This window comes from Canis aureus, chromosome 23 (genome assembly GCF_053574225.1).
Source record: "Canis aureus isolate CA01 chromosome 23, VMU_Caureus_v.1.0, whole genome shotgun sequence".
Lineage (NCBI taxonomy): Eukaryota > Metazoa > Chordata > Mammalia > Carnivora > Canidae > Canis > Canis aureus.
The window spans coordinates 31,363,763-31,390,495 of NC_135633.1; the positions used below are offsets into that span (position 1 = coordinate 31,363,763).

The 26,733-nt window shown below is 48.5% G+C and overlaps 1 protein-coding gene across 4 annotated transcripts in view; it reads right to left on the reverse strand.

Moving 5' to 3' along the window:
- Positions 1 to 1,044: 1,044 nt before the first annotated feature.
- TENM4 (teneurin transmembrane protein 4) overlaps positions 1,045 to 26,733 on the reverse strand; it is a 2,712,352-nt gene continuing 2,686,663 nt past the window's right edge. For all 4 annotated transcript variants that reach the window (XM_077867222.1, XM_077867224.1, XM_077867225.1 and 1 more), the window contains 6 exons: positions 26,328 to 26,500; positions 21,400 to 21,635; positions 17,653 to 17,949; positions 14,347 to 15,961; positions 9,233 to 9,375; positions 1,045 to 6,596 (listed from right to left, as the gene is read on the reverse strand). In XM_077867222.1, coding sequence (XP_077723348.1) covers positions 5,838 to 6,596; positions 9,233 to 9,375; positions 14,347 to 15,961; positions 17,653 to 17,949; positions 21,400 to 21,635; positions 26,328 to 26,500 — 3,223 coding nt within the window. In that variant the 3' untranslated portion in view covers positions 1,045 to 5,837. The remainder of the gene's footprint in view (positions 6,597 to 9,232; positions 9,376 to 14,346; positions 15,962 to 17,652; positions 17,950 to 21,399; positions 21,636 to 26,327; positions 26,501 to 26,733) is intronic.

Sequence of the window (26,733 nt, forward strand, 5' to 3'; positions counted from 1 at the left end):
TTGTGCGGTGTTGCATACAGTGTCCTCTGAGGTGATGCACCCTCATACCCTCATTAGGGATGGGATACCCAGGCTCAGAGGGGTTAAAGGACTTGCTGAGATCTCATAGTAAGTGCTGGAGCCAAGTTCCACACCCAGTTTGGCCCAACTCCAAAAATGGAATAGGATTTTTTTCCCACCACCACAGGTGCCTCCCAGCACTACCACAGGGTGATGGTCTGGGGAGCAGTACCTGGGGAGCCGCAGGCTGTTTCAGGAGGTGGGGGAGCCTGAAGCTTCCCAGAGGGCCTGGTGATGGGGTCAGAGTGGGCTAACGAGAGGGCACGGAGGCCTTCTGCTTTTCCTCTTCTGCCCAATGACTTGAATTTTCATAAGGTTTGCCATTCACAACAGGGAGCTGGGCTTAGCAAATGTACTTTCTGAAGTGACCAGCTGTCAACCCTGACTTCTAGAGCTGAGAGGCTAAATGTGAGGTTAAGTGAGAAATGCAAGGTGAAAAGTTACCTGTATGCTGTGATTATAACGACCTTAGTTATTTTTAAAGATACGTTAGGAACATACAGAGGAAAGAAAAAAAGTGCTAAAGGAAATTTTTGTCCTTTTTTCCAAGTTGTATTATGTGGTTATAATAATTTGCATGATGACTATGCATTCGTTTATTTTCAAAAGTGCAACTAGCAGAATAGGGGACAACTGTGTGCCCAGTGGCTCTCTCTGCAGGGCAGTGTCGGGTTCTCCTGCCCCTCGGAGTCTGTCCCTGGGGCCAGTCAGGACCTCAGCTGGGGGAGGGCATGGCCTGGGAGAGCAATGGGGGCACAGCTGATGTCAGGGATGCTTTGACATTCATCAGGCTAAGCCCCAGGGTCTTTGTGGCCTCTGGAAATGCCTCTCCAGACAGCTGTCACCTACATGGCTTATGAGGGACTCTGGGGCTGTGAACTCGAATCTTTCAGGTCATCCTGAGAACAGTAGCATCCAGAAGTGCAAACTCAGAGAACTGGCTCAAGGCAGTCATTACTCTCCAAACAAAGGTGACCAAACACCTTAAACACAAAATATTCTTTTATTTGTCAACGAAGGCTACACGGGATCACTTCTGGTTTTGTTTTTATGCCTTTTTTTTTCTTTTTTCTAGAAGGTATCTACATCTGCATTTATTTACAGCCTTGTCGGTATTTACACAGTCAAGAATACAGTGTTAGAAACACAAAAGTGTTGAGAAAAAAACTTCTCAAAATTAGTTCCAGACTTCAGGAAAACTATTTCCACATGGTAAGGCCAGAGTCTCCAGTGTTGGTCGTCCAAAGGCAGCTTGGGAGAGTCCTTTTGCCAAAGCTGCGGGTTCGGAAATGTTCAAGAACAGGCAGGTTTAGAAAAGTGGGACTCCGGGGTTGGGTGAATGCAGGGCTGCCGGGCACCACCACACATCTGTGACTCAGCTTCTGCCGGGGGAGCTGAGCCTGCCTGAGGGTTGGTTCTCTGCTGGCAATTTGCCCTCAGAATCAATCACATGTTCTTGGGGACCAAGAAGTCACCCAGCGTCATGCCTTTGGCATTCCAGAGGGGGTAAGAAACCCAACGTGAGACCCACCCAGGCCTCCCCCCACTCTGATCTTCCACATTCATGATGAAACCTAAGAGCTACCGCTGTCTGGGGCGGTCAAGTACACAGGGCTGGTTTTTGAGAATGTAAAGGTTAGAGAGGATAAAGTTTCTATCACCTGAGCAATGAGTCTTTAAAATGAGTTTGCTGTGTGTTTTTTTTTTTTTTTTGAAGGTTAAATGAAAGGGCCTTTAAACTACAGAGTTCTTTCTTTTAATCCCCTCCCGTCCAATAAAATATAGACAAGCATATAAACCTAGCTGGGAATTATGAACCTTAAAGGGAAGGCTTCCCTAGCTGGGAAGTTCTAACATGGATCCCAACAGAAAGAAGAGACTGGGTTCTTTCTGGGACCTCTCAGGAGGCAGGTCCCAGCTCAGGACCAGAAGCCAGAGCCTGGGCTGAGTGGCTGCTATGAGGAATGGAGAGGAGATCCAACTGTGAGCACCGGGAGCTCAAACCCCAAAGCCCGGGATCCTGCAGAGTCCTGGCGAGCTCCTTCCTCCTGGGCACCAAGCTCAGCATCCCTGCCCTTGTTGCGTGGCAACCACAACTACGGGGCTGCAGATGTGAAACTGAATTCTGAGATTTCACATCGAAAGCCCTGTCTTTGCATAATGAAAACTGCCACCTGTAAAGGTGATACTTAAAGGTCACAGCTGAAAAGGTCCTTTATAATTTTTTTTTAAGCGAACGTCATTCCTTGTTATGTGTCTCTAAAAACACTGCCCAATGTTAATCCCCTTCCTTGCCTCTCCATCCCCTTCTGCTTCTGCCCTGCCCTATCCTGATTATTTCAACCGTTTTCTACTTTGGTCAGTTTCCTAGGGATTTGTTTCAAATTTTCCATTGCTAGGTAGACACCAGGCACTGGGCTGGCTGTTCCTTGGGTTAATTCGCAGCCAATGACTGAGAGGGGCCGACAAAGCTGAAATTCACCACAGGAGTTTCTTCCCCTTCCTTCCCTTGTCATGGCTCTGATCTCCATTGATGTCTGTCTGGAGGGTGGGTTAAAAAAAACGAAATCTCACCCTATGAAAAACCAAGCTGGGGAATCATTAAAGTCCTGTTTAAAACAATGGCAGAGGGGCTGAAAGTCAGGGGCTGATGGTAGCTGTGGAAGGTAGGGAAGAAGGCAGGAACTCTTTCAGAATAAACCCTTTTCTATTAGAGGGCACAGAAGCTGACATCCTGTAGGATCATGAATGGGGGGGCGGTGGCAGTGAGGGAGGGCTGGTGGCTCCAAGAAATGGATGTCTGGGTTGCTTAGCGCCAAAAGGGTAGGTGCCATCAAGGATGGAATTTGATGCTTGGAAGCCACTCAGTGGGCCCAGGCAACTCTGGCCTATGCCTTCAGACTCACTCTTGCTGTGAGATTGGGACTGCTGGTCTCAGCAGCACAGACTGAGAATGGAGGCACTGTGTCACCTGCTGGCCCGGATGGAAGCCAACTCAGAAAGGCCAAAGACAGAAGCACCAGCTCCAGTGTGAAACTGCGGTGCATAATGCTGCCTACCCCACACCTGAGATCTTTTCTCTAGAGTTTGGGAATGTTTCAACTTCTCCCCACACAGATGCTGGGCCTCCTCGGTTGGGGGTCGCCCAGGAAAGGTAAAACATTATTCATTTACACAAAAGGAACACACAGCAATTCTCTGTGTTTTTGATCTTTAAAAGTCCATACTATTACTTTGGTGGGGGGTGGTGGTGGTGGTGGAGGGTCAGAGGGTTGGGAAGGGTGTAGGGAGATGATTCATTCCCTTGGCTCCTGTGTTGTCTCTGACCTCCAAGTGGATGTCCCGCAGGTCTTGCCTAGTGTCAGGCAGCCAGGATAGAACTGACCAGCTAGGTTACTGGGCAGGAGAGCTTCACCCAAGGGCTCCTTATATCAAGAGTATTCTTTGAGAGGCATAAGTCTATTTTGGATTAAAAAAAAAAACCCATGTGTTCTTCAGGCCAAACTGCTTTCCATCCCATCCAAGAACGATCCTGCTGCATGGGAGCCTGCCACCGACTCCCAGGGACCAGGCATCGTGGGGCCCGAGGAGCACTACATCTGACTCAGGGGGGCTCCGGACCCAGTGGACAAACAGGCCAAGGTGCGCTGTTGCAGCAGTGTGACTTTTTTTTGGAAACAGGAAGAGCACTTAGCGAAACGTATCCTCTGATCCCAGTGGAATGACGTAAGGCGAAACCTCCTCTCCCAAGCAGTTGCGCACGCCTCCTTCTGCCAGGCAGAAACCAGGCTACGCGCTGCTCCGATTCTCATTGCAGTGAAGACCTTCTTGGTTTCATTAACTCGTGCAATATTCTGAAGACTCCGTGAGTAAGGCTATAAAGGTGCCATGAGCTTATCAGTCCAACAAGGTTTCCACAGGGGATAGCTCAGACTCAGAATTCATTTTCCACACTTAATGTAAATGTAACCCATAAAAGTCCCATTTTTCTAAGAAGCCCAGCTCAGAAGGAAGCATTTGGCTTCCCCTCCTGCTCTCCCAGAACCTCCTGTGAGTGGTAATGATGATGGTAATTAGGCAGACGAACCAGATGCAAGGGGCTTCTACCTCTTGCTGCTACTCTTCCCTCCTCTTAATGCTTCCCTGGCCCATTGGCTGCTGCATCTCCCTGGGCATGCCCCCCAGGGGTGGGTTGTACCCATTCCCTAGAGGGCAGCCGCCTCTTCCCGACGGCCTCAGGCATAGGTCTTCACAGGGACAACTGTAGCCTGGGCTCCCTGATGTGTGTGAGCATAGGCCTGGGGAACCGACCCCAGTCCTAGGGCAGCAGAGGGGCAGGTGAGAGAGGGGGTTCGGTGACACTGCCAGGCCACACCAAATTACCTCTTTTCTCCTTTCTCCTCAGTGTCTCTTTAAAACCCTGGACGGACTCCTCTAGAGGGGAAGCTGTTTTAGAAGTACTTCACAGAAGGAATTCCTGAATGCCTCACCTGCTGCATCCCAGCTGTGCTACTGGCCCATGTATGGGAGGCAGAGAAGCCTTCAGGAACTGGTGAGAAGACGCTTGGTTTATGCCTTCCTCTCTTTGGCTGACTTTTTCTTAAGCATCTTTCCAGAATCAAAGGCCACCAAGCACCTCTCTCCATACTCCTTTTTCTCAGTGGTGGAGCTGAGCAGTGGAGGGAAGATACCCAAAGTCATGGGGAGAAAGTTTCACCCAGGAAGGCAGGCTGGTACCTTTGCCGCCACTGCCATCCTTTTGCCACAGGTGGCCTGGCCCTCCCTGGACCTTGTGCCCAGGTGGAGGGTGGCTGAGCCGTGCTGGTTCTCACATCTGACTTTGGGAGAGAGGAAGAGATGAATAATAAGGAACATCATGGGAAGACCGACCAACCACAGACATCCTGGGTGCCTTTACCTTTTGGGAAGGATGAGGCTCTTAGTCCCAGGATGTTATGTCACCAGACTGGGGGAAAGGACCTGGGGGACACTTTCTCCATCCCATCATGAGGCTGGCACCAACAACTACACAGGATTTGCAAAAGGGGTTGGGGGTTTCATTTAGCATCAAAATATAAAGCTTGGACAGGAGTTTGGGGCAACTTGAAAAAAGGTGCTGAGTGACACCACAAAATTCCCCAGAGCAAGATGAAGACATCTGTGATCCTCCAGAGGCACAGAACACAGTGAGTAAAAAGCCACCACTTGTCTGTGGGAGCTGAGCCAAAAATCCTCAGGTCCTGCAGACCCTCCTTTCCAGGCCCCCTCAGAAGTTTGGTACTAGCCCATTACTCTCTGCACCCCTCACTCCTGCCAGACCCCCACGGAAGAAAGGTTTGCACATGAGACAAATTAGCACAGACACTTGTGTCTCACATCACACCGGGTACCTAGGGACAGACAAGGACACACCTCAGGAGATGCGTCTCAGAGAGGAGAAATGTACCCTGACGACAGGGAAAAATCCTCAAGGAACAAAAGACAATAGAGTTTTCATTGTGATCACACTACAGAAAAAAAAAAAATACCTTCTGTTCTTTGCAAAAAATGTGTGAAGGCCAAATTTGTGTTTTTCTTTTCTTAAAAAAAAGGATGTTGCATGAGTTACAATGCAACCAGTATCTTTTTTTTTGTTTGTTTTCTGCACTTGTTAAAAAAATGATTTTTTTCTTTTTTTTCCTTTTTTTTTTTTTTTTTTTAAAGTACAACACAGTCAGGTGTGTGGCCACGGAAGAGTAGGTGTCTTTGGCAAGAAGTGCAGGCCGTGGTCCTCTCTGTCACCTCCGGCCCATCTCGCTCTGTCTCATGAAGTGGATGTTGTTGGCGCTGTCTGACAGTTCTGGGTACTGCTCCACGGAGATCACGAAGAAGCCGTCGTAGCCTTGAACCCGCCCTGTGTTCAGCGCCTGCTGCTTTTCCCCCTCTGTCCAGGCCCGCAGACCTTCCTCCCCTTCCCGAAGTCGCTGCTGCTCGCGGGCCCACGCCTGGCGCACGGCCCTCTGCCGGGCCAGCTCCAGCACCCGCGCCTTCTCCTCATCCAGCGTCGTCCCGTAGCGAGTGCTCAAGCACAGCGCCCCGTACTGGAGCTGGATGTCCGTGTAGCGTCTAGTCCTGCCATTGAGCATCGTGTTGATCTGGGACACGGTGACATTGACGCCATTCTCCAGGGTTCGCCGCCCTCCACTGAGGCCCAGGATGGCCAGGTCGCCTTCTGAAGGCCCTGGTTTCACGAAGTAATGGGTGTCCACCCCATCAATGGTGAAGTGCAGATTCTCTAGGTAGTGGGCGTTGTTCAAGATGGCAGCAACCCTCCTCCCATCCTCGTTGGCCACACTGATGATGTCTGTGGTCACTCGGCCATCCTTCAAGGCAAACTTGACCCCTTTGCCGAAGACTGAGCCACTGGATGCAAACTTCTTTGTCTCCGGGGCCTGTTGGCAGCTGGTGATTGTGGAGCCATAGAGCTGGTCAAAACGTTCTAGGGTGACAAAGGCCTTGAGCTGCTTCTGCACTTCACACTGTACGCCGAGGATAGACTGACGGGAGAGGAGAGAAAGAGACAGAGAAAGAGAGAGAGAGAGAGAGTGAGACAAAGGGGAAACCTCTCCCTCAACAGCCTGAAGGGTCAGCTTACATTACTAAGTCAAATCTAAAATCTATACATATTTATTAGCCAGTAGCACCTAGCCCTACCACTGACCACTAGAACATTCCACCATCCTTCACCCATCTATTCACCCATCCTTCCATTAGGAAACTGTTCATGGGACATCTATCTACTCTGTGACATGTCCTTTTCTGGGCACTGGAGGGACACCAGCAAGACAGACAACATCCCTGCCCTTGAGGAACGGTGTTGGTAGGACACACTTGCAGAAGATGGGGCCAAGGAGGAACCCGTTTAGTGGGGAAAGACAGATTTAAAAACAAAAACTCTAATCAAATGTGGATAACTGGTGGTCTAAGAGAAGTAGTAGTAATAACTATAGCTCATATGTCTTGGTCTTGGAGCAAAAGAAGTCACATTCAGTATCTCACTTGATCTCCACCGTAACTTTATATAGTAGGTACTGTTATGACTGATTTTACATTTAAGAAAACTAAGTCTCTGAGAAGTTGTAAAGGACCCACAGTTCTAATACTAGTAAGTATTCAAGCCAGCATTTGAACTTAGGTCTGTCCAATTGTTGAGGTTCAGTTTCAAGGCTCAGATCGTCTCTGCCTGAAGGTGGAGGAAGGAGGCGAAGAAGGTGGGGTTCAAGGACAGATCCATGCTTGAGCTGAAATCTGTAGGATGATGTAAGACAGAGGAATGGCAAGGAATGCGTTCTTGGCAAGAAGGCTTAATAAGAGGAAAAGTGGTGATTTATATAAACCCTCTTACCCTGTTATTGTTCTCTGTCATGTTAGGAATGAGTTTTAAGGAGGGCCTCTGCCCCCATGGTGCTTCCTAGGGGCTCCTCAGATGCCCCTGCTCTTGGCTGCTCTGCGGGACAGATTGGGCCCTGTCTCCGGGTCATACCCCCTAGCAGTCCCTCCCGGGGCTCAGGGAGCTTGGCAAAGCCACGTGCGGGCAGGCTCCGAGGCCTTATCCGCAAGTCAGGGAGATGGCTTTAGAAACAGGCCCAACGGCTTCTCACTGAAATTAAGTCCTCTTTATAATTAATAGAACCCTGTCTGTGAACAATTATTTCCTAGAGTTTCACGAAAGCTGGAGTGCTCAACAACAAAGATCTCCGATGCTTGCCAAGGGCAGAAATCAATAATTCATTGACAGGCGAGGTTGGCAAACAGGCCGTCAGAGACTGGGGCTCTGCGCTGGGGAGAAGGGAAGCGGGGAGGAGCTGAGCTGCTGGAATCCGCCCCCGGCGCAGCCAGGTCGGTCTAGGGGGTTAGTGGGGATTGGAGCCGGCCAGAGGGGCAGGGCTATGGCAGCAGGAAGGCGATGAGCTTTTGTGGTGGGGCACACTGGGTTCTCTAGCCTTTCCCACTGAGTGACCTTGAGCAAGTTCCTCTCTGAGCTCTGGTCTCCTCAGCTGTAAAGTGGGAGAAAATGCTCACAGGGTTGTCTACTTCTCTCAACCATTTGTTCATTTGACGAAAGTTTTGGTGCTGGGAAGTAAAGTGGGTCCCAGATAAGACCCAGTGTTTGCCTTCTTAGGGCTCACGGTCTAGTGGAGAAACAGGAAAGAGAACAGGAACTAAAGCAAAGTGTGGTGGGTGCTTTGAGAGAGGAGAATATAGGGTGCCACCAGAGCCAAGAGGTGCAGAATCCCGTTCTCCAGAGTCTAGAGGAAGGAGGTAGCTAGGGTGAGGACTAAGGAATCAGGCTGGAGTATGATATGGATGCATTAAGTTTCTGGCTGCCAGTGGCATGCCATCTATCTAACTTGCTTCCTCCCTGGAAGGTTCCCCTGCAGGCCTGGTCTCTGCCTGATTCATCCCTGCATTCACTGGGTGCAGCCCAGTGGGGCATGGAAAAGCCAGCTCCTAGTACATATAAAATGTAGAGGGAAGAAGGTGGTTGGGGAGGGAGAAATGAACCAAAGGATGCCCGAAGTGAGGTGTGGGATAAAACTGTCTTTAAGGACCCTTACTTATAGCTATATAATTCTGTGAGTCTTTAAAACTGGGTCATAAAAGGAACACAAGAGAAAGTAACATTTGTTTGAATGCCTACAGACAGATCCCAGTTTGAATCCCAGCTCTACCCTTTCCCTTGCCGTGTGGCACTAGAAAGCCTCGGGCATTAAATCTGTAAAATGTGAACAGTAATACCAGGGGATATTTGTGAGTTAACTTGTGTAGAAGACCTCAGGCAAGTTCAGGTGCACTGGGGTTCTCAGAAAATATCACATTTGTATTTAGAACACACACCTTCCCTCCTTGCGCTTTTGCTCTGGGCAGAGACAAAGACTCATTGTTTTTGGAGAATTCCAAGCTCAGCGTAACAGAGAAAACTTAATAGAGCTTATGTGGGTCTGTGTGCTGTTCCAGCCCGGCCGCAGTGGCTTGCCAGTGGTAGGGTATCTGCTGCACAGTTTCTAGCTGGCACTGTGGATGCACCACATCGGTCTCTATCAGGGGCCCATGCTTTCCTGAAAAGCTTCATAGGACCCACTCCTATAATGTCTGAATGGCCCAAGGGTAGGCAGCTATGTGTGTAAATTACCTTGCTGTTGTCCCACTCCTGAGTTTTCATCTGGGTGTGGATGAGCTCGTAGGAGGGTTCCATGGCATCCATGTCTGGCTTGGGGTAGCCAGGAATCACATTGTGTAGCTGGAATCCAAAGGTGAGGAGCCAGCTGTTCACATCTGGGTGGGAGAGAAGCAGACATGTCCTCATGGAGTAAGTGGACCTCAGAGGTGACATATCCCAATAAACGAGCCTAGAGTTAGGCTGCAGGGGTGGGGTGAGGGGGTGGAGGGTTGCAGGTGGGACAATTAACTGGTACAGGCACTCTGGAAAACTCTCATGGTTATAAAACTGCACGTATTCTCAGGACCTAGTATCTCCCTTCTAGGTACGTATCCAAGACAGCATGTATCCAGTAGAGCTTATGTTCCCAGGTCCCCTGTTCTGTCTGTCACTCCATCTCCTGGGACCTTGGCCTCACACCTGGGGATGGGGGGAGATACCTCCACATCCTCCCCAAGCATCGGCAGGACACACTTGCAGAGGACAGACACACCCAAAGGGAAGATGTAAATGAATGTTTTCCAAGAGAAAACTCACTTAAGAAACAAGCAATGAGATGGCCTGTACCAAAGATCAAAGAGTCCCACTCAACCCCACCCCTACCCCCACCCCTGCCCCATCTTACCTTTCATTTATTCTCGGACATGACCGCAAAGGAAGTCACTCAACCTCCCTGTGCCTTCATTTTCCAATCTTTAATACTGGGCTTGAGGATCTAGCCCCATAGGCACTGGTTTCATTGATATTATAACATTCCTGGGGGGTTACTAATTATAAAGTATTAGGTAGAGGGACAGAGGATTTTCCCATGAGCCCATTGAGAAGCAGAATCAGGGAAGCCAAGACGTAAGGAAAAGAAAGAAGGTGGGCACCTTCTTGTCATCGGCTACCTGGCCCACTGCTGCTGAATGTGCCCAGGACCATGCTACCCACTCAGGACCCTGAAGGAGAGACGAGACGTGGGCATGCAAAGTATCGACACAAGAAAAAAAAGATGAGAGGAGGACAGAAGTCTTTCAGTTGGGTGGGCTGACAAGTCTTCACAGACATTGAAAGCTGTACACATTTTGTGAGGCTTCAGCAGAGACGAAGGGGGCGCTTCGGGCAAAGACCGTAGTACAAGGCAAGGCCTGGAGAGGGGAGGTGAGTGCAGGGAGTGTTCAGGTAATGGGAGAGCAGTTTGGCGAGGCAGAGAGAGAACCAGAAAGAAAACCGGGCTGGAGGAGGAAGAGCCTGGGATGGCAGGTGGGAGCTGATTGGGGGCCTACAGGAGACAGCCAGCCAGCCTGCGTCCCAGCATGGCTCAGCCTTCCTGGAGAAGGGGGCATCTGGAGATGCTAAAGCATTTGTTGAGCAGAGACTCAGAATTCAGGGTCTGGGGTGGGAGGGATGGAGCGCTGAGCCTCAGAGCTGGCACTTCTGGGCTCTGGGTATGCAGGCCTGCTTTTGGCTTCTTCCAAAGGAGACACATCCTTGGTCAGGGAGGCCCTGCTCAGGGTCCAGGCATCAGTGGAACTGTCTTCCCCTAGTACCCACTGAGGGCACCCCAGGGATAAAGAGTGTCCTTTGGTGTCCCTGCCACCATTGCATCCCATGCGGTCTTCCCATTTGAGAGCCTCATGCTTTCCTTTATTTTTGTTTATTTTGTTTGTTTTTTGGATGTCCCAGAGCCCCTCTCTTGGGTGTGAAACCTGGAGGTACTGGGGTGGAGGGAAGGCAGGAGGGGCAGCTTAGAGACCCAGGTTCTATTTCTAGAAAGATCACATAAGGGAAAGAGCATGATGAGGCAAGACAAAACCCAGGTCCAAACTCAGGCTCCCCGGCTTGCAGACTGTGTGAACTTGGATAGTTTCCTGTTCACCTCTCCGAGGTTCAGTCTCCTCCTCTGCAAATTGATGGTAGAAGTGGTTTTCACCAGGCCATGGAGAACGCCAGTAGTCCTACCCCTCTGGGCAGCCATCATGCAGCAGGAACCCTTCTAAGTCTGTTACAGGAAGGATCACGTTTACTATACTCTGAAGTCCCAGCTCGGTTCCTGGCCCAAAGAAGGTTCTTTGTGTTCCTTTAAACCCAGGCCTCTGAGTCCCTGGACCCCCGTTTCCTCATTTGTGATACGAGGCACTTGGACAAGCTTCCCTCCAAAGTCCCTTTCCTCACCGGGTTTTTGCGAATCTCTGATTCTATGAATCGTGGCAGATGGTTTTTTAGGAAATTAAAACAAACAGAACGGCGGGGGTGGGGTAGATCCCCTACGCAGCCATTTCGCCCGAGGCTGAGAACCTACATCTGAATTTGTAGTCGGAAAAGAAAACTTCTATGAGGAATGCTACAAATTCCCAGGAAACCAGGGGGCTGAAGAGAGGGCTGGGTCTTAATTGTAAGTGATGGAAGGTAGGAACATTTCTCATTATGCCTTTAGGAAAAAGTGCTGAAAATTGATTTATTCATTGGTTTTTCAACAGCATTTTTCTGAAGGGTTGGGAATTTTACTCTTCCTTTTTATGACACCAGAGATAGACCTTTTCCTCAAGTCAGAAAGCTCCTTTTTACCCATCAGCCCCAGACGGCAGTGTGGCCACCTGGGGCAGTGGTGCGGAACAATCCCTTTCACCGTGTGCACACTACAAAGTGAATTCCATTTCCAGAAGGAGGATTTTGGAATCAGAGCAGAGTTCTACCCCCAGCCTGGCTGCTTCTTAGTGGGCCAGTTACTTTACCACCCTGACCTTCACTGTCCTCCTCTGAGAATGGGCCCAGTAATCCCATTCACACAGGCTTCATGTGAGGGTTAGTGCAATAGTGTGTGTCATGTGTCTGTGCTGGACATTTTGTGGTTGCCTTTGCAGCATCCCATTCGGCCTTCTCACTCTTTCCTTTTGGGGTATCTGTGTGGTGGTAGCGGTGCTGATTCCACCTATGGGGGCAGCAATGGAGCATGTGATCTAGGCTGAGCCATTCAGTGTGTTTTCTTTCTCCAGCTCTACTGCTTGGTTCAGGGGTTGTCATGTGACCTAAGCCTATCCCACTGGAGTGTATCTCGGGACCAATGAAGGAAGTTTTGGGAAAAAAAATGCTCTTTTTATTGGTGTTATAGCTGGATGTGAGTGAGGTTGTATGTAACTCATGTGGAAGCCAAGAGGTTTAGTGAGAATTAGTGGTATCTTGGTTTTCAGTAGCAAAATGTTTTTCTGCACCATTTTTTTTTTTTTTGACTGAAGTAACCTGCCAAGATACCTCATAAGAAACTTATTGGAGGATGAGGCAGGGGGCATGCTTGATGCAGACAGATGTAATAGAAATGTCCTCTAAATCTTCTAATTTTTCTAGGGCTGCCAGCAAGTTGAGCTTAGTGAAACCGTGTTGGGATATTTCTCTTTCCCACAGGTCCCAAGTGTGCTTTCACCACCACCCCTGCCCACCACTGTGTTCACTCTTCTGCCTCACGTGTGGGACTCCTGCTCTCAACGTGGCAACTTGGGGTATTTCTCTGAAAGAGAATCCTCCAATCAGTGTTAGCAGAAACAGGGTTCAGAGTAGGCCAAGTTCGGGGGGCGAGGCAGCCACATCCCTTAGGGGCACTTATGTGAGCTGTCCCTGTCACGCTCTCTAGGCTTTTGTATATGCAGTGCTCTGTCCTTGGATTGCCTTTCTCCCCAGAACCTGATGGGTGTCCACTCCAAAGTGGGCCTCATGCATCAGTTGCTCCCTGATCGCCAAATGTGTCTCCTGTGTTTCAATGGCCATTAGCTCAAACCTTTATCCTGGGCCCCTCACACTGAACAGCAACTGTCTGTCTCCCCTCCTGCAGTGTCCATTCCTGGAGGGCAGGGGTCATCTTTCTATCCCCAGTGCCTAACACAGTGGCTGCCCAGAGGAGGCATTTGTTGAATGAAAACGAAACTGCCTTAAAATAGGGTGCAGGCATAGTTGGCATTACAGGAAAAGCAGAAGGAGGCCACCAGGTTTGCAAGTTGGGATGTGCCCAATTTTCACCAACAACGAAGTCTCTTTTATAAAAAGTGCTGGCTTTATCCAGACCGGAACCCCCATAGCTGCTCTGATGCCTGAGGTCTTCTGGCCGCTTGCTGGCTGGACTGTGGCTGCTGGAGACATTTCTGGCATGTGTGATCAATGGGGACACTTATATTCCAGTTGGTTTCATACTAGTGGAAAACAAAGCTCACTTTTTAAATCAAGAAGAACATGAGCCAGGTACTGTGCTGGGCAGGTTATAAAATGTATCTCATTTCACCCTGGCAACCATCCTATTGGGTAAGCTTTTTTTTTTTTTTTTCTATTTGTCCACCTGTTCTTTCTCCCCTTCCTCTTTCTATCCTCTTTGAATATTTTTTTAGTCTTCACTTTACTTCCACTACTGACTAATTAGCTATGTCTCTGTTTTATTCTTTAGTAGTTGCTCTGGGACTTACAATATGCATATTTAATTTACCAGTGTCAGTGCAGGTGTTCTAACTTTCACTTACAGATCAGGAAACTGGAATGCAAGGAAGTAATGTTTGTGACTGTTCATAACTTAGAAATGGTGGATCCTTTAGAGTTCTGTGTCCAAATTCTGAGTTTTCCATTATATCATCCCAAATAAGAAAACGGATATTTTTTTTCTTTAGCTATACCTTCACCCACCTTATCGGGGGGGACTCCTAGCCAGCCTGATCGCTGGGTCAGGAACTTCCAAAGTGTATTCTCAGGGGCATCTCTAGTGAAACATTAGGGTGTCTGGTAAAAAAGGGGGCTTCATGCTCAAATGTTTGAGAAATAGTGGGTAAATGTATCAAACAGTTCTGTTTAGTACAGGACTTCTCAGAGCTTTTCATAAGCTACGTTGTATTATGAAAATTTAAGAATGGTGGTTGCTCTGTCAAATTAATTTGATGTCAGTACCAGTTTTCCCAGGATATTTCTCTAAACCAATGTTTCTTTAAAAATACTTTGGAAAATGCTGTTCTAAGAGAAAGACAATGTTTCTTGTTACCCCATACCAGCTTTCTCAACAAAAGCTTTCTCTCTCTTGGCAAATGACCAGAGCAGTAGTGGGTCCTGCCCTTTGAATGAGACCCAATCCTCACCTGTCATGAAGCACTTGATGTCCTGAGAGTTGCTGATGGGGTTGTTGTTTTTAAACATGTAGAGATTAAAAGGCATGATGTTACTGCTACTGAGGTGCTTCCACAACTCGTGGTCTGGGCTAGTCCAGCGACCAGCCAGCACATCATAATCCCGCCGGCCCATGTGGATGAGCTTGGTGAGAGGATCATAGAGGCCACCGTGGTACCCGATGATTATCTGGAAGTTGGGGTTGGTGTCCATGTAGATCTCTCCATAGGCCGTGTACAGAATCTGTTTGATCATCAAGCCTGTTCCACTGAAGACAGCAAGAGGGGTCCCGATGTTGTCGCAAGCTATGTAAAACTCATCACCGCTGCTCAGCTCCATGGCAAAGAGGTGCCCTTGCAGATCGTAGTAGAGGGATGTGATCTCAGAGCTGGAGTGGTTGTAGAGGTGGGTGACCTTGGTGGGGTTGGTCAGGTCAGCATAGAAGAACTGCAGGTGGTGGCTGTGGCTGCTCTTGCTGGACACCCGCCGTCCCAGGCCATCGTAGCGGTACCTGACACTCCAGCCACCAGCTCGGTTGTAGGCCTTGATGAGCAGGCCAGCTGAGTTGTACTCGAAGACATCCCCACCCCGCTGCCTCAGGAAGCCATCCTCGTCCATCTTGTACTGCACATCACCCAGCCTCGTGATGCGGTCACGGAGGTCGTACCTCAGTGGGGTAAGCCGTGCACTGTTGCCAGGGCTCAGTAAGTGCAGGTTCCCATTGAGGTCATAACTGTATCGCCAGAGTGGCTTGTCATTGATGGAGACCGTCTGCAGCTGGCCATCGGCATCATACTCATAGGAGTAGCGGGTGGTATTGGCATAGGGTCCCACCTTCAACTCTTTCTTCACTACTCGCCCCATGTTATCATACTGGACAGTCATCCAGTACATGAGAGAGCGGAAAATCTCATATTGCACTTCCTTCATCCGGCCATATGCGTCGAAGTGTTTGGTGTGGGTCATGACCGCTGTAGTGATGATCTGGTTAATGTCATAGTAGATAACACCAAACTTCCCAAACTGCTCTGTCTTGCCTGACACATCATCATAGCGATAGAGATCGATGGGCAGCGGTGTCTCATTGATTACAGCCTGCATGCTGGTCACCCGGAAACTGTTGTCATAGTTATAGTCAAAACGAGCGTTGACCATGCCTTCCTCGGTGAAGCGGAAGATCTGGCGGTCAATCAGGGGCCCAATTTGACGGTAGCGGATGGTGCAGGTGAAGCCCTCATTCTGTAGGTTGATGGTCTTCAGCATGCCTGCTGTCTCGTCATAGGTGAAGCTCACCTTGGTGGTGTCATACAGCATCTCGGCTAGCTTTGACAGTTTGCCATACTTGTAGATGACCCTGCGACCGGTGCCCAGGTAGAAGGTGTGGAGGAGGTGCCCGTCCTCAGTGAAGTCCTGGATGACTGACGCATTGCCCTCGGGGGGCTGGTAGATGTTCCTGTAGTAACCCACAGACCGGATGGTCTCTAGTGTCTGCCGGGCCACATTGGGCATCGTCACGGAGGAGAGGCGGTCGTTCTTGTCAAACTCAAAGATATACTGCCTCTGGCTGTGGAGGAGCAGCACCATGGACTAGAGGGAGAGGAAAACAGAGGTGAGAGGAGGAGGCGGTGGAGGGGAAGGGTAAGTCTGTGCACTTAAGACTCAGAGGAGCGGGGGGAAAAAGGCCAAGGAAACCGATGGTTCTAAGCTATACCCAAACTGCAGCTTTCTAACCAATGCACCACAGAGTACTGCAGTGGAGATACAAATGTACTAAGATAAGGACTTCTCAGGGTGCCAGGGTGGCTCAGTTGCTTGGATGTCCAGCTCTTGGTTTCAGCTCAGGTCATGATTTCGGGGTTGTGGGATCAAGCCCCGTGTCAGGCTCAGTGCTAACACAGGGTCAGCAGAGTCTGCTTTAGATTCTTTCTCCCTCCTCCTTTCCCCCTCCCCACTTGTGTGCTCACACTCTCTCTCTCATTAAAAAAAAAAAAAAAAAAAGTCTTAAAAAAAAGAAAAAAAGATATCACTCAGTTCTTGGCCCTGGCACTCAGGCCATCTGTCTTCCTATGGTAGGCAGCCTTGTTTATTCACCCCTTTGTGTGGTACAAAAGTGACGATTTTAGTGAGTGCTGGTGTGTGAGAAAGGCTGGGAGCAGTGGCTAGCCGTATGGCAGCAGCCTCTCTCTTGGCTTCCTTGCTTCAGATTCCTTCTCAAGTCAATGTTCCTACTCAGGCAAGAATGATTTTCCTGAAACACAGCCTTGACAGTATCTCCCGTTGGCTAAACCACTTCTGTTGACTCTGTGTGGCCCATGGGCTATAGACCGCAGCTGGGAAGGGCATTTAAGGCTTTGCACGATCCGTTATGCAGGAGCAGGTCATGCACCCACGCTGGGGTGGGGCAGGCTGTGATGGGAACAGGGAGACCTGACTCCTAACAATGGGCTTCTTGTGTGGCCCCAGGAAGGTTTGTTCCCTCTGTGGGTTGGGTTTCTCAGTATGTTGGATGACCTCCAAAGTCTCTCATAGCACTACCATAGAACATGGCTCTTGGAGATGCTCACCCAGCACAGGGTGCGGAAGACTGACCACAGAGCAATCATGGCACTGGCCCTGGGCAGCTGGCCACCAAGCAGGAAACAAAGTAAAGATGTGGGTGCCAGGACCTGGGGCCTGAGGTGCAGGCTCTTTTTCAGGAATGAGTTAACAGGTAACTGACCTAGAGGCATCCAGGCAGCAAAGCTACCATTTTCTCCTATTTGAGACCTACTTTTGCTGTTAGGGCTTTTCTGATTCCTAGCCCCTGGGATGAAATAAATCCTAATCTGAAGCAGAAAAGATTTACTACAGTTATGCCTACCATTCAAAACTCAGGATTAATCACCTCCTGCTTAAGTCCTAGGCTTCTGCTCTATTCTCTGTGACCAGATCACCCTGTGTGTCCCAGACCTAGGTGAAGACCCCTGCCTAGGTCCAGACCCTGAGTCCTGCTCTGTGAAACCCGTTAGCGTTGGGCTTCTTCCCAGGTCCAGTCTATCATGGGAGGCTTTCACAATCTTCTGCCCCAAAACTCCCACTGGCCACACCATCACTCCGATCTACCCAAATGCTTGTCAGGCTCCTTGTTCTCTGTTGCAGATTTTTCTGAACATTATCCTTTTGGAGACCACATGTGTCTAATCCATCCCACTCAGGTCAGCAGGCTGGGCTTGGCCACGGGTTGAGTTGTAATGCCTGGCCTATGGACTAAGGCCAGTGATGGTGAGGTGGACACCTACCTTCTCTAAATAGGTGTAGCTCCACGTCTTCCCATCAGCGAAGATCCTGGATGTGATGCGACCTGCCTGGTCATATTCCATCCTCTCAGACATGATGCCTCTCTGGACGCCAGCGATATGGCCCCCTGGGGAGTACGTCACATTGACACCATTCAGCCTGCTGCTGGGTGACCAGAGGCTGGGCCGCCCTGCCTGGTCGTACAGGATCCGGAGGGTGAACTTGCGGTGGTCATCATAGATTTTCTCGGTGCGGGTCACGCGGTCAAAGTCCAGGGACAGGAGGTTCCGGTTGTGAACCTGGGGAAGGGGTAGGAGGAAAAAATGAGTTAATCTGGACATTGAAAGCTTTGGTATGAGCAGACAGGGTGTGGGTCCTGGCTCTATCACCTGTCAGTTCCGTGAAAGGCGAATAATCATGCCAATTACATGAGGCCATTGTGAGAATAAAGTCAATGCAGGTGCTGAGCAACAGTGGTGAGTACTGAAGACAGTGCATATCATTTCCTGATGTGTTTCTTCTAATGAGGACAAAAAAAGCAGATGCTTCTTGACTCTCTCCTAAAATGGGAGAGGCCAAGTAGGTCCAGCAAATTCACACGTGACCCCATTTCTTACGTGCCAGGGAATGTGTTTAGTGTTTGGCACTGAGGAGACCAGTAAAGGGACATGCTCCAGCTCTCCTGGCAGGTGAGTGACTGCATCTGGATGTGACTCTCACTATGGTGGCATGCCAACAAGTACTCAGGGGGCCTTTGAGTGTGTCTGCCCCTTTTTGGGGCCTTGGACTTCCCATCCTCTCTGGGGTCTTTCCTGCCCTCTGCCACCATAGTTAGGGCTCCCTGGTTGCTGGGGTCAACTCCCAAGGTGTCTTCTTCTTCCTGAAGGCCCTGGTAGGCATTGTGCATTTGAGTCTAGGACAGCTTCTCTGGCTGTGGGCTGCCTGGGGACAGACGCAGTCCTAGCTTTGGCACACTCTACTCCTGCCTCTAGGATCAGGATCCCCCTGTATGATCTCCACCTGAGCTGCTAGGTCAGCACACAATTCAGTTTCCTTTTAGGGATACAGGGCTCCCGCTAGGGCAGCAAGGTCAGGATTTTTCATAGTTTAATAAAGAAATCTACTTCAGAGGCCCACTTCTGTATTGGGATCCACCCTGTAGGCCCTGGTTGCCCCTGAAACACTGCCAGCTACTCCAAAGTTAACATGCTGGTCCCCTCTCATTGGTGATAAGACTTTTGGGCACATTTTCTGACTCTTTCATTAGTCGCAAGTTAAGTTTGACAAGTCGTAAAGAAAACACAAGAAGAAAGCAGACGATGTAGGTCACATGATGCAAAAGCACACATGTGGACCACGGCAGCGAAATGCCCTGCAGGTAAAAAGGGCTCAGGTCTAGGATTTAAGGCCAGGATTCCAGCCTCAGTGCTGTGACCCACTTTTCTGTGTGACCTTGGGCAAGCGTCGTTCCCTCTGAGTCTCGTTTTTTTCCTCTGTGAAACGGCCGGGCTACTGTGAGGACTGAAGCAGCCCAAGTAAATTACCTAGTGGAGTTCTGGGTGCATGGAAGGTCCCGAATTAATGATTGCAATTATTTCCATTAAGACAGCAAATGATCACGGTCATTCTCAGAGAAAGTAGAGACATGTGCGTTTCCCCCTTCTTTCCAAACAAATTCTCAAACCTTGAAAATAAGGATTTATGATGATGCTGAGACAACTTTAGCTGTGAATGGCCTGGTTATAATAAGGTTGCCTTCCCAGGGGTAATCAAACACAATTGTAGAGCAAAAACAGTGTGGCAGACAATTCCCAAGAAAAATCGGAGCGCTGGAGACTGAAGCTGTGTTCTTGCCTGGAGGGCAAAGGAAGATTCAGGGTTTGTACCACCACCAATGATGGGGGCTATTTAAAAGCATCTTTTGCAAGGTCCCTTGTGACTGCCCCCTTAGGGGGTGCCACCCAGCCAGCTGCCCCCCTCACCCCAGCCAGAGGACCCCTAGTGAAGGGGAGCTAAACTTCTGTGGCAAAATTAATAAAATTGAATTAAGCAGCTCACTGGGGAACCGCCTAATGCTTCCTGTGCTCGGCAGTGGCGGCAATGAGATTATTTTACATCTTTCTTTATTAAAAAAGTTCCCAGTTGTATAAAATATGAGCTCCATTATGGGGCGGCACACCCGGCTAACATTCTAATTCCACATGCCGCCACTGTGGGTGGCCATTTATTTTGGGAGGACGCAGAGATGTGGCCACCCGACTAGAGCCCCATTAATCTCAGGCTGAGAGAGGGACCAATTAAAGCCTGGGAAACTTCTGGTCCAGTTCACACTGCAGAGGGGAAATCCTCCTAGCACTAATCGCTGCTGTTTATTGAGCACCTGGGGTCTACCATCACTGGGCTAGGTACTTGGAATATATTATCTGCTTTCCGCAGAGGAGTGTGAGGCGCAGAGGAGTCGCTCGGGGCTACACACCAGGCCCAGGCAGGAATCAGAGCAAGGTCAAACTTTCCGTTTAGCACATGGCCCGGGGTGCACGAGGGGCTCCTCCGTGAGGCTGCAGATGCTGGCAGGCCACAGACCGTGCAGGCAGCCAGGCCTTCCTCAGGGAACTGGAGGAAGGCTCTTTCCCACATTTGACTTTTGCTGGAGTCCTTGGCCATTGAGGAAACACAGGAAGCCTGGTTTTCTGGGTTCTAGTTGTGTGATACTGGCTATGTCAAGACAGCCCCGGCTGTGCTGCATGAGGATGCTTCTTTGGGTTTTAGGAATCAGGAACATAACATCTAGCCGGTTCTGTGGTTCCCGTCAGCCCAGCAAGTGTCTGTAGAGCACCAGGGGTCTGCAAGGTGCCGTGCTGAAAGTCAGGGTTAGTTTCTTCATTGTCCTGCTCCTCCTCACCTTCCATTCTGAAGCTGGAGGAAAAAGCAGCTGGGCGATTGGGCCTGGGCCAGAGGGAACACTCTACAGAAACATGGGGAGTGAGGCAGAGAAGGGGCTGGTTCAGGGCAGCCACACACTGAAAAGCACTCTGAACTGCCAGACCACACATGCCAACCACGGGCAGGGACAGGTGGGGTGGGAGGTCGTTTTGCTCATTGAGGAGGAGATAACTGCCTGGAAAGAGCGGAGGATGTGGCTTAGGATCCAAACAGCTAAACTGAATTCTGGTCCTGATGAATAACAGTAATGACAAAACCAATAGTAAGAAGAGCAGTAACAACAGGGGTAGGTATTATTATTGACCACTGACTGGGTGCCAGGCTCTGTATTAGGCACTTTATAGACTATTCCTAATTCTTTATTTTTTTTTTTGACTATTCCTAATTCTCATAGCAACTTGTCAAACTGATGGTATCCTTCCCACTTTTTTTGGAGAATGAAACTAAGGCTTTGGATGAAGGAACGGACAGTATGGATTGGCTCGAATTCAGTCAGGGTGTAACAGAAGCTGGAAATCCAACTCAGGCCCAACACCGAAGCTGGCAGTCTTTCCACAAGGAACAGCTGAAAAGATACTTGAGACTAATTCCAGGGTGGGCGGTTGGGTGGGGGGAGCTGCCTACTTGACTTTCCCCCTTTTGCAAAGGGCCCAGGAACACATTCTCCCCCAGGGCCAGTTTCAAGAAGGGAAGCTGGTTCTCCGGATTGGTCCTCGTTGTCTCTCCCTACACCCCCTCCGCGTGCCACCCTGCCAGGCCCCTGCCCCCTCCAGGGGCTGAGACCTGCCCGACCCGGCCTTGCTCACCCGCAGCCGGCGCCCGAAGACAGTGACCTGGCCCCGAGCCTGCTCCTTGCGCTGCCGCCACTCCACCAGGTTCAGGCCATTGTCGATGGGCAGCGTGACGTTCCTCTTGCCTACGGTGGGGTTGACGGTGCCAGCCAGCAGGTGGGGCTCGGTCTGCAGCGCCACCTCCATGCCGTTGGCCAGCAGCAGCCGCAGGGAGCCGTCGGCCCCGATGTAGTAGCTGTTCCGGACCTGGTCTGAGGGCGGGGAGAGGGATGGCTCTGCTCAGAGGGCTGAGGACGGCCGGAGGCGTGTACATGGCAGGGGCAGTGGTGTGTTTTTAAATGGGTTTGTCTCACTATATGTCACTGAAGAAAACTAGGAAAATAGAGGGAGATCGTCCAGGATCTCAATACCCAAAGAAAGTCATTGTAATATTTTGTATATTCCTAGACTTTAGGAGATTTCTGAATATATTTATCGTTTGAAGTAATTGCTTATAGTTTTTCACTGATCATTGTATTATTTTATTGAATATTTCTCATAAATGCTTCTCTTAAGGACTGCATAGTATTTCATTAAGTGCAAATACTATAATTTATCTAACCAACTCTCAAGTGGATATCGTTTCCAGTTTTTCATAATTACAAAGTGACACTGCAAATAAATATATTGTAAACATTATGCTAAGTGAAAGAAGTCAGACACAAAAGACCACATGATGTGTTAGTGAGTCCATTTCTATGAAATGTCCAGAAGAGGCCAATTCATAGAGACGGAAAGTAGATTAGTGAGGGAAGGGTAGAATGGAGAGTGATCGCTAATGAATATGAGCTTTCTTCTTGGGAGTGATAACAATTTTCCAGAATTAGATAGCATTAATAATTCACAACTTTGTAAATATACTAAAACCCTCTGAATTGTATTCTTTAAAAGGGTGAACTGTATGTTTTTAATTTTATAGGGTGAAATTTATAGCATGTGAATTACATCTGTATTAAAAATATACTTTTTGGATAAATCACTGTCTTCATTTTGGGTTAAGTTAGGATTACTAGGACAAAGGGTTGATCATTTTTAAGGTTCTTAATATACACCAGGTAACAATATTCTTTATAATCAGGCGAGAAATAACTGATACTTAAATCACTGACAAAATGTCAAATATATATATGTTTTAAGTCACTGTCTCATATATACATATATGTGCATAGATATACCAATGATTTAAAAATAATCTGATTTGGATATTTTAAACCTGATTAAAACATTTAAATTAAGATCTTTAGCTAAAAGAAACTTCTGGGGAAGAGTAACTTTCAGTTATAAAATGCACACAATTCTTTTCTAGAAATGGAAACACCTGAGTTTGTGCTGTCACCTTCTGCCTCTTGCTCTTCTTCAGCTGGTGCTTCTGTCTGCACCTGCCCCTCCTCTTCAATAACCTAAGTCCTCCCTTCAAGGCTCTGCTTAGCTGTCATCTCTTCCCAGACACTTCCCCAGTTCCTTGGTCAGAACGAATGCCTCTCCTTCCATTAGCTTCTTTTTTTTGGTTTGTTTTAAATATTTTATTTATTTATTCATGAGAGACAGAGAGAGAGAGGCAGAGACACAGGCAGAGGGAGAAGCAGGCTCCCGGTGGGGAGCCTGATGTGGGACTCGATCCCAGACCCCAGGATCACAACCTGAGCCAAAGGCAGATGCTCAACCACTGAGCCACCCAGGCGCCTCTTTCTGGGGTTCATTAGTGGTCCTGTAGCCGAGGGGTTGCAGGACTTACCACTCCGGTAGTGAAGGCATTCTCAAATACCTAAGTGCCTGCTGTGAGAGGTGCTACTGTCCAGAGATTGAGAGCATGGCTTTTGGAGCCTGGTTATCAATGTTCAAGTCCCAACCCTGCCACTCTCTTGGGCAAATTCCTTAACCTCGTGTGCCTCTGGTTCTTTATCTGTACCTTGGGGATAATAACTATACTCTTAGCTCATAGGATTAAGCGGGATAATGAATGTGAAGGGCCGAGGACAGTATTGGGCAGGTATTGAGTGCTGTGTAAATGTTAGCTGTTGCTAGTTTTACGTGCCTGGCACTGTACTGGTCACCGTCATGTATGTCTCTTGTCCTCTAGCTCCATCACCTTATTTCACAGATCTGTCACATTGAACCTTTCTAGTACTGATCATGAGTCTTCAAAAGCTCCCCATGGCCTTTAGATCAGTGGTTCAGAGAATGGATTCTGGAGCCTCTTTGTCTGGGTCCCAATGCCCTGCTAGGCATGTGTCTCTGGACAAGCCACTGAACCTCTCAGTGACTTACTGTCTTCATTTGGAAAATGGAGATGTTAATAATATCTCATAGGGCTGTGGCAAGGCTGAAACAGGACCATGAATATAAAACACTAGGCATCTACTTTATCCTTAATAAGTGTTTCAAATTGTTAGCTATCATTGCTATTATTGTATGTGCTCAGTAAACATTCGCTGGATTGAACTAGATATATTACAGGCTATGTCTATGTGAGGCAAAAAAAAAAAAAAAAAAAAAAAAAGATGTAGTTTTGTAGGAAACCCTCCTTGAGTCTTCCTGGTGAGAACAGCAACAGATCAGCCCCTCCCTCTGCCACTTCCTTCCCCCCTCCATTCTTCTCCTGTTCTTTCTCACACAAGCAGAATCCTAAGATCTGCCTTAAACTTGCTATGCATTATTCACTGGCAATCTGTATTTTACTTCCTTTGAATGGTGAAAAAGCCTGTGTCAATTTATCTTTTAAAGCTGCTTCTTGCTGAATGCACATATGTCCATTAATGGTGACTTTGGGTGGAATGGCATCTTGTAGAGGCCCATCTCAAATGATCCCCACTTAATGTGGGCTGTGACTTCCCAAGCCTGCCCCTCATTAGCAGCTGCTTTTTATTTCTTCCCAGAGTTCAGACATAAGATGAAGCTGAAAGAACTTTTTATGGAGACTCTACTGAGGTGGCTGCAAGTGGAGCATCTAAGCCTGGTATGAAAGAAGGAAAGGGCGCTTGGCAGAGGTACCAAAGAGGAAAAACAGGTACCATACTTCCTGGACTCCAAGGTCCATTTTTCCTTTTCCCACTTTAATGTTTCTGAAATTGGAATGTGTCTTAAGTCCTTGTGTGAATTTTGAGCAGTGTGTCTCCACTGCTCCCCAAGCTGAAAAGTTGCTATTAAATTGATGGTACATCTTAAAAGTGAGGAAATGTGGCACTTTTGAATTTAAAAAGTTGCCTAGGGATGCCTGGGTGGCTCAGCGGTTGGGCACCTGACTTCAGCTCAGGTTGTCATCCCAGGATCCAGGATAGAGTCCCACATCGGGCTCCCCACAGGGAGCCTGCTTCTCCCTCTGCCTGTGTCTCTGCCTCTCTCTCTCTGTGTCTCTCATGAATGAATAAATAACATCTTTTTTTTTTTAAAGTTGCCTAAATATAAGAAAGACTGCACTAACTTTTGAGAAAAATCCTGGAATCTAGCTCAGATCTGTGGAGTGGATAAGATAGTTCTTAACCCCAGAAAAGGATAAGATGCCTGAGCAGTCAGTGGCCTTGCTATCCTTGGTTGGAACTGGTACCTTCTCTTGGCAATAGCCTGGTCAGAGCATAAACACTGGGGGTGTGTCCCAACCCACTGCTACAGATGCTGGTGGGGAAGGAAATGCAGGATATCATTTCTCTTTCTTTGAGAATGGCTATTGTTCTTTGAGCTTCTTTATAGGCACAGGATTATATTTGGGAGTAAAAGTGGTTGTGAAAATATACAGTTATTTTCTTATGGTAAGTCAAAGTGCCAGTTATTAAATAATTAGTTGATTAATCCAACAAGTACTGAGTAATACTATGGGGCTGGCCCATGTGGGTCACTCTGTGTACATTGCGTCAAGGATCATCTGAGCACGTATTGTAATTCTGCCCCATTTCCCAGACCCAGAGACTAAGGCTCAGAGAAGAGTGATTCCAAGAGATTCACACAGGTAGGAACGGACACAGTAGGCATAGGGGGCCCTGGTCTGCCTACCCCAGAGCTTATGCTCCTTGCCTTGCTTCACACCATGCAACATGGCTTCAACTTGCTTTCTTTTCCTCGAGGAGAAAATTGAGGGCCGTCATGATGCACAGAGTCAGGACTAGAATTTGGGCCTCTGACTCCTAGCCCAAGCCTCTTTTGACTGCTTGTGTCAAAGCTTTTGGGAGTACCAAAAGCCATCAGGGGTTTGGGGGGGGGGGAAACGAGTAAGGCTTTCCCTAGTAAGAGAGGCTTCCCCTTTCTTTCTTTTTTTTTTCATGCTTACTAGATCCAACAAAGCTGTTGGATCTACTTGTGAGCTTGTTGTGAGCTCTACTCTGGGTCACCATGTCCCATGAGGACAATTGAGGCAGACAGTTCACAGAAAAGTTTTATCACTGTAATTTACCCAAAGCTAAAAGGTCAGGTCATACCAGGGATTATTTGATGGATGCAGAGAAGGGTCTCTTCTCTATGGAATCCTAGAGAAGGCACAAACTGTTCTCACCTGAGCTTTAGGACAGACTTCTCCATGCTAAGATCCTTTTTGTGATTAGGTATAATTATTACTGTCCTATGTCCTCACCCACAGCAGTGTGAGAGCAAGTCTTTAATTCAGGAGCCATTAGAACGGTGGAAGAGTGAGGTCACCTGATTAGCAGCTAGTGAATTCTCTACCCTTTGTTCTGATGATAATGGGAAGAGACAATGGACTACTACTCTGAAGCTTCTGGAAGAGACCATACAAGACTCAATCTGGTGTGTTTTGCACATTAGATGGCAATTCAGAGATAAACCAGCTGTTAAGTCTTCCTTGTTCTTGGGCGGCTCATAGTAGTGGCTTATTTCTTACATCCTCTTCTAAAGGGGTCCCTTCACGTCTTTGCCTTGAAATCTGCCAGCCCCCCCCCCCCCCGGACCTGGCTTACCTTGCAACAATGTATAGAAGGCACCTGAAGCAGACAGGTTGGTGGTTATGGTGACATCATCCTTGCTGGAGGTCTCTACCTGGACATGCACTGAGCTGTCTGTATCACTTCGGAAACTGCTCACCTGGCCAGTAGGGAAGGTCACATTTGTCAGGCGGCCAAAGCTGTCATACCTGAAAACCAAGGGGCGGCTCTGAGTAACAGAAATATAATGGTGGAGTTTGGCATGTTCTACTCTGTGCCGGTTTTGCGTGTTCTGCTTTGCTTTCCGGTTGGATACATCGCCGAGTCTCCAACATCTCCTTGTACACAGTTTTTACCGTGTTTTTCCACCTCCTGATATCTGATGACAGGCAAAAATGACTTACCTCTCTGAGTCTTCCTTTGCTAATTCCGTAATGTAGAG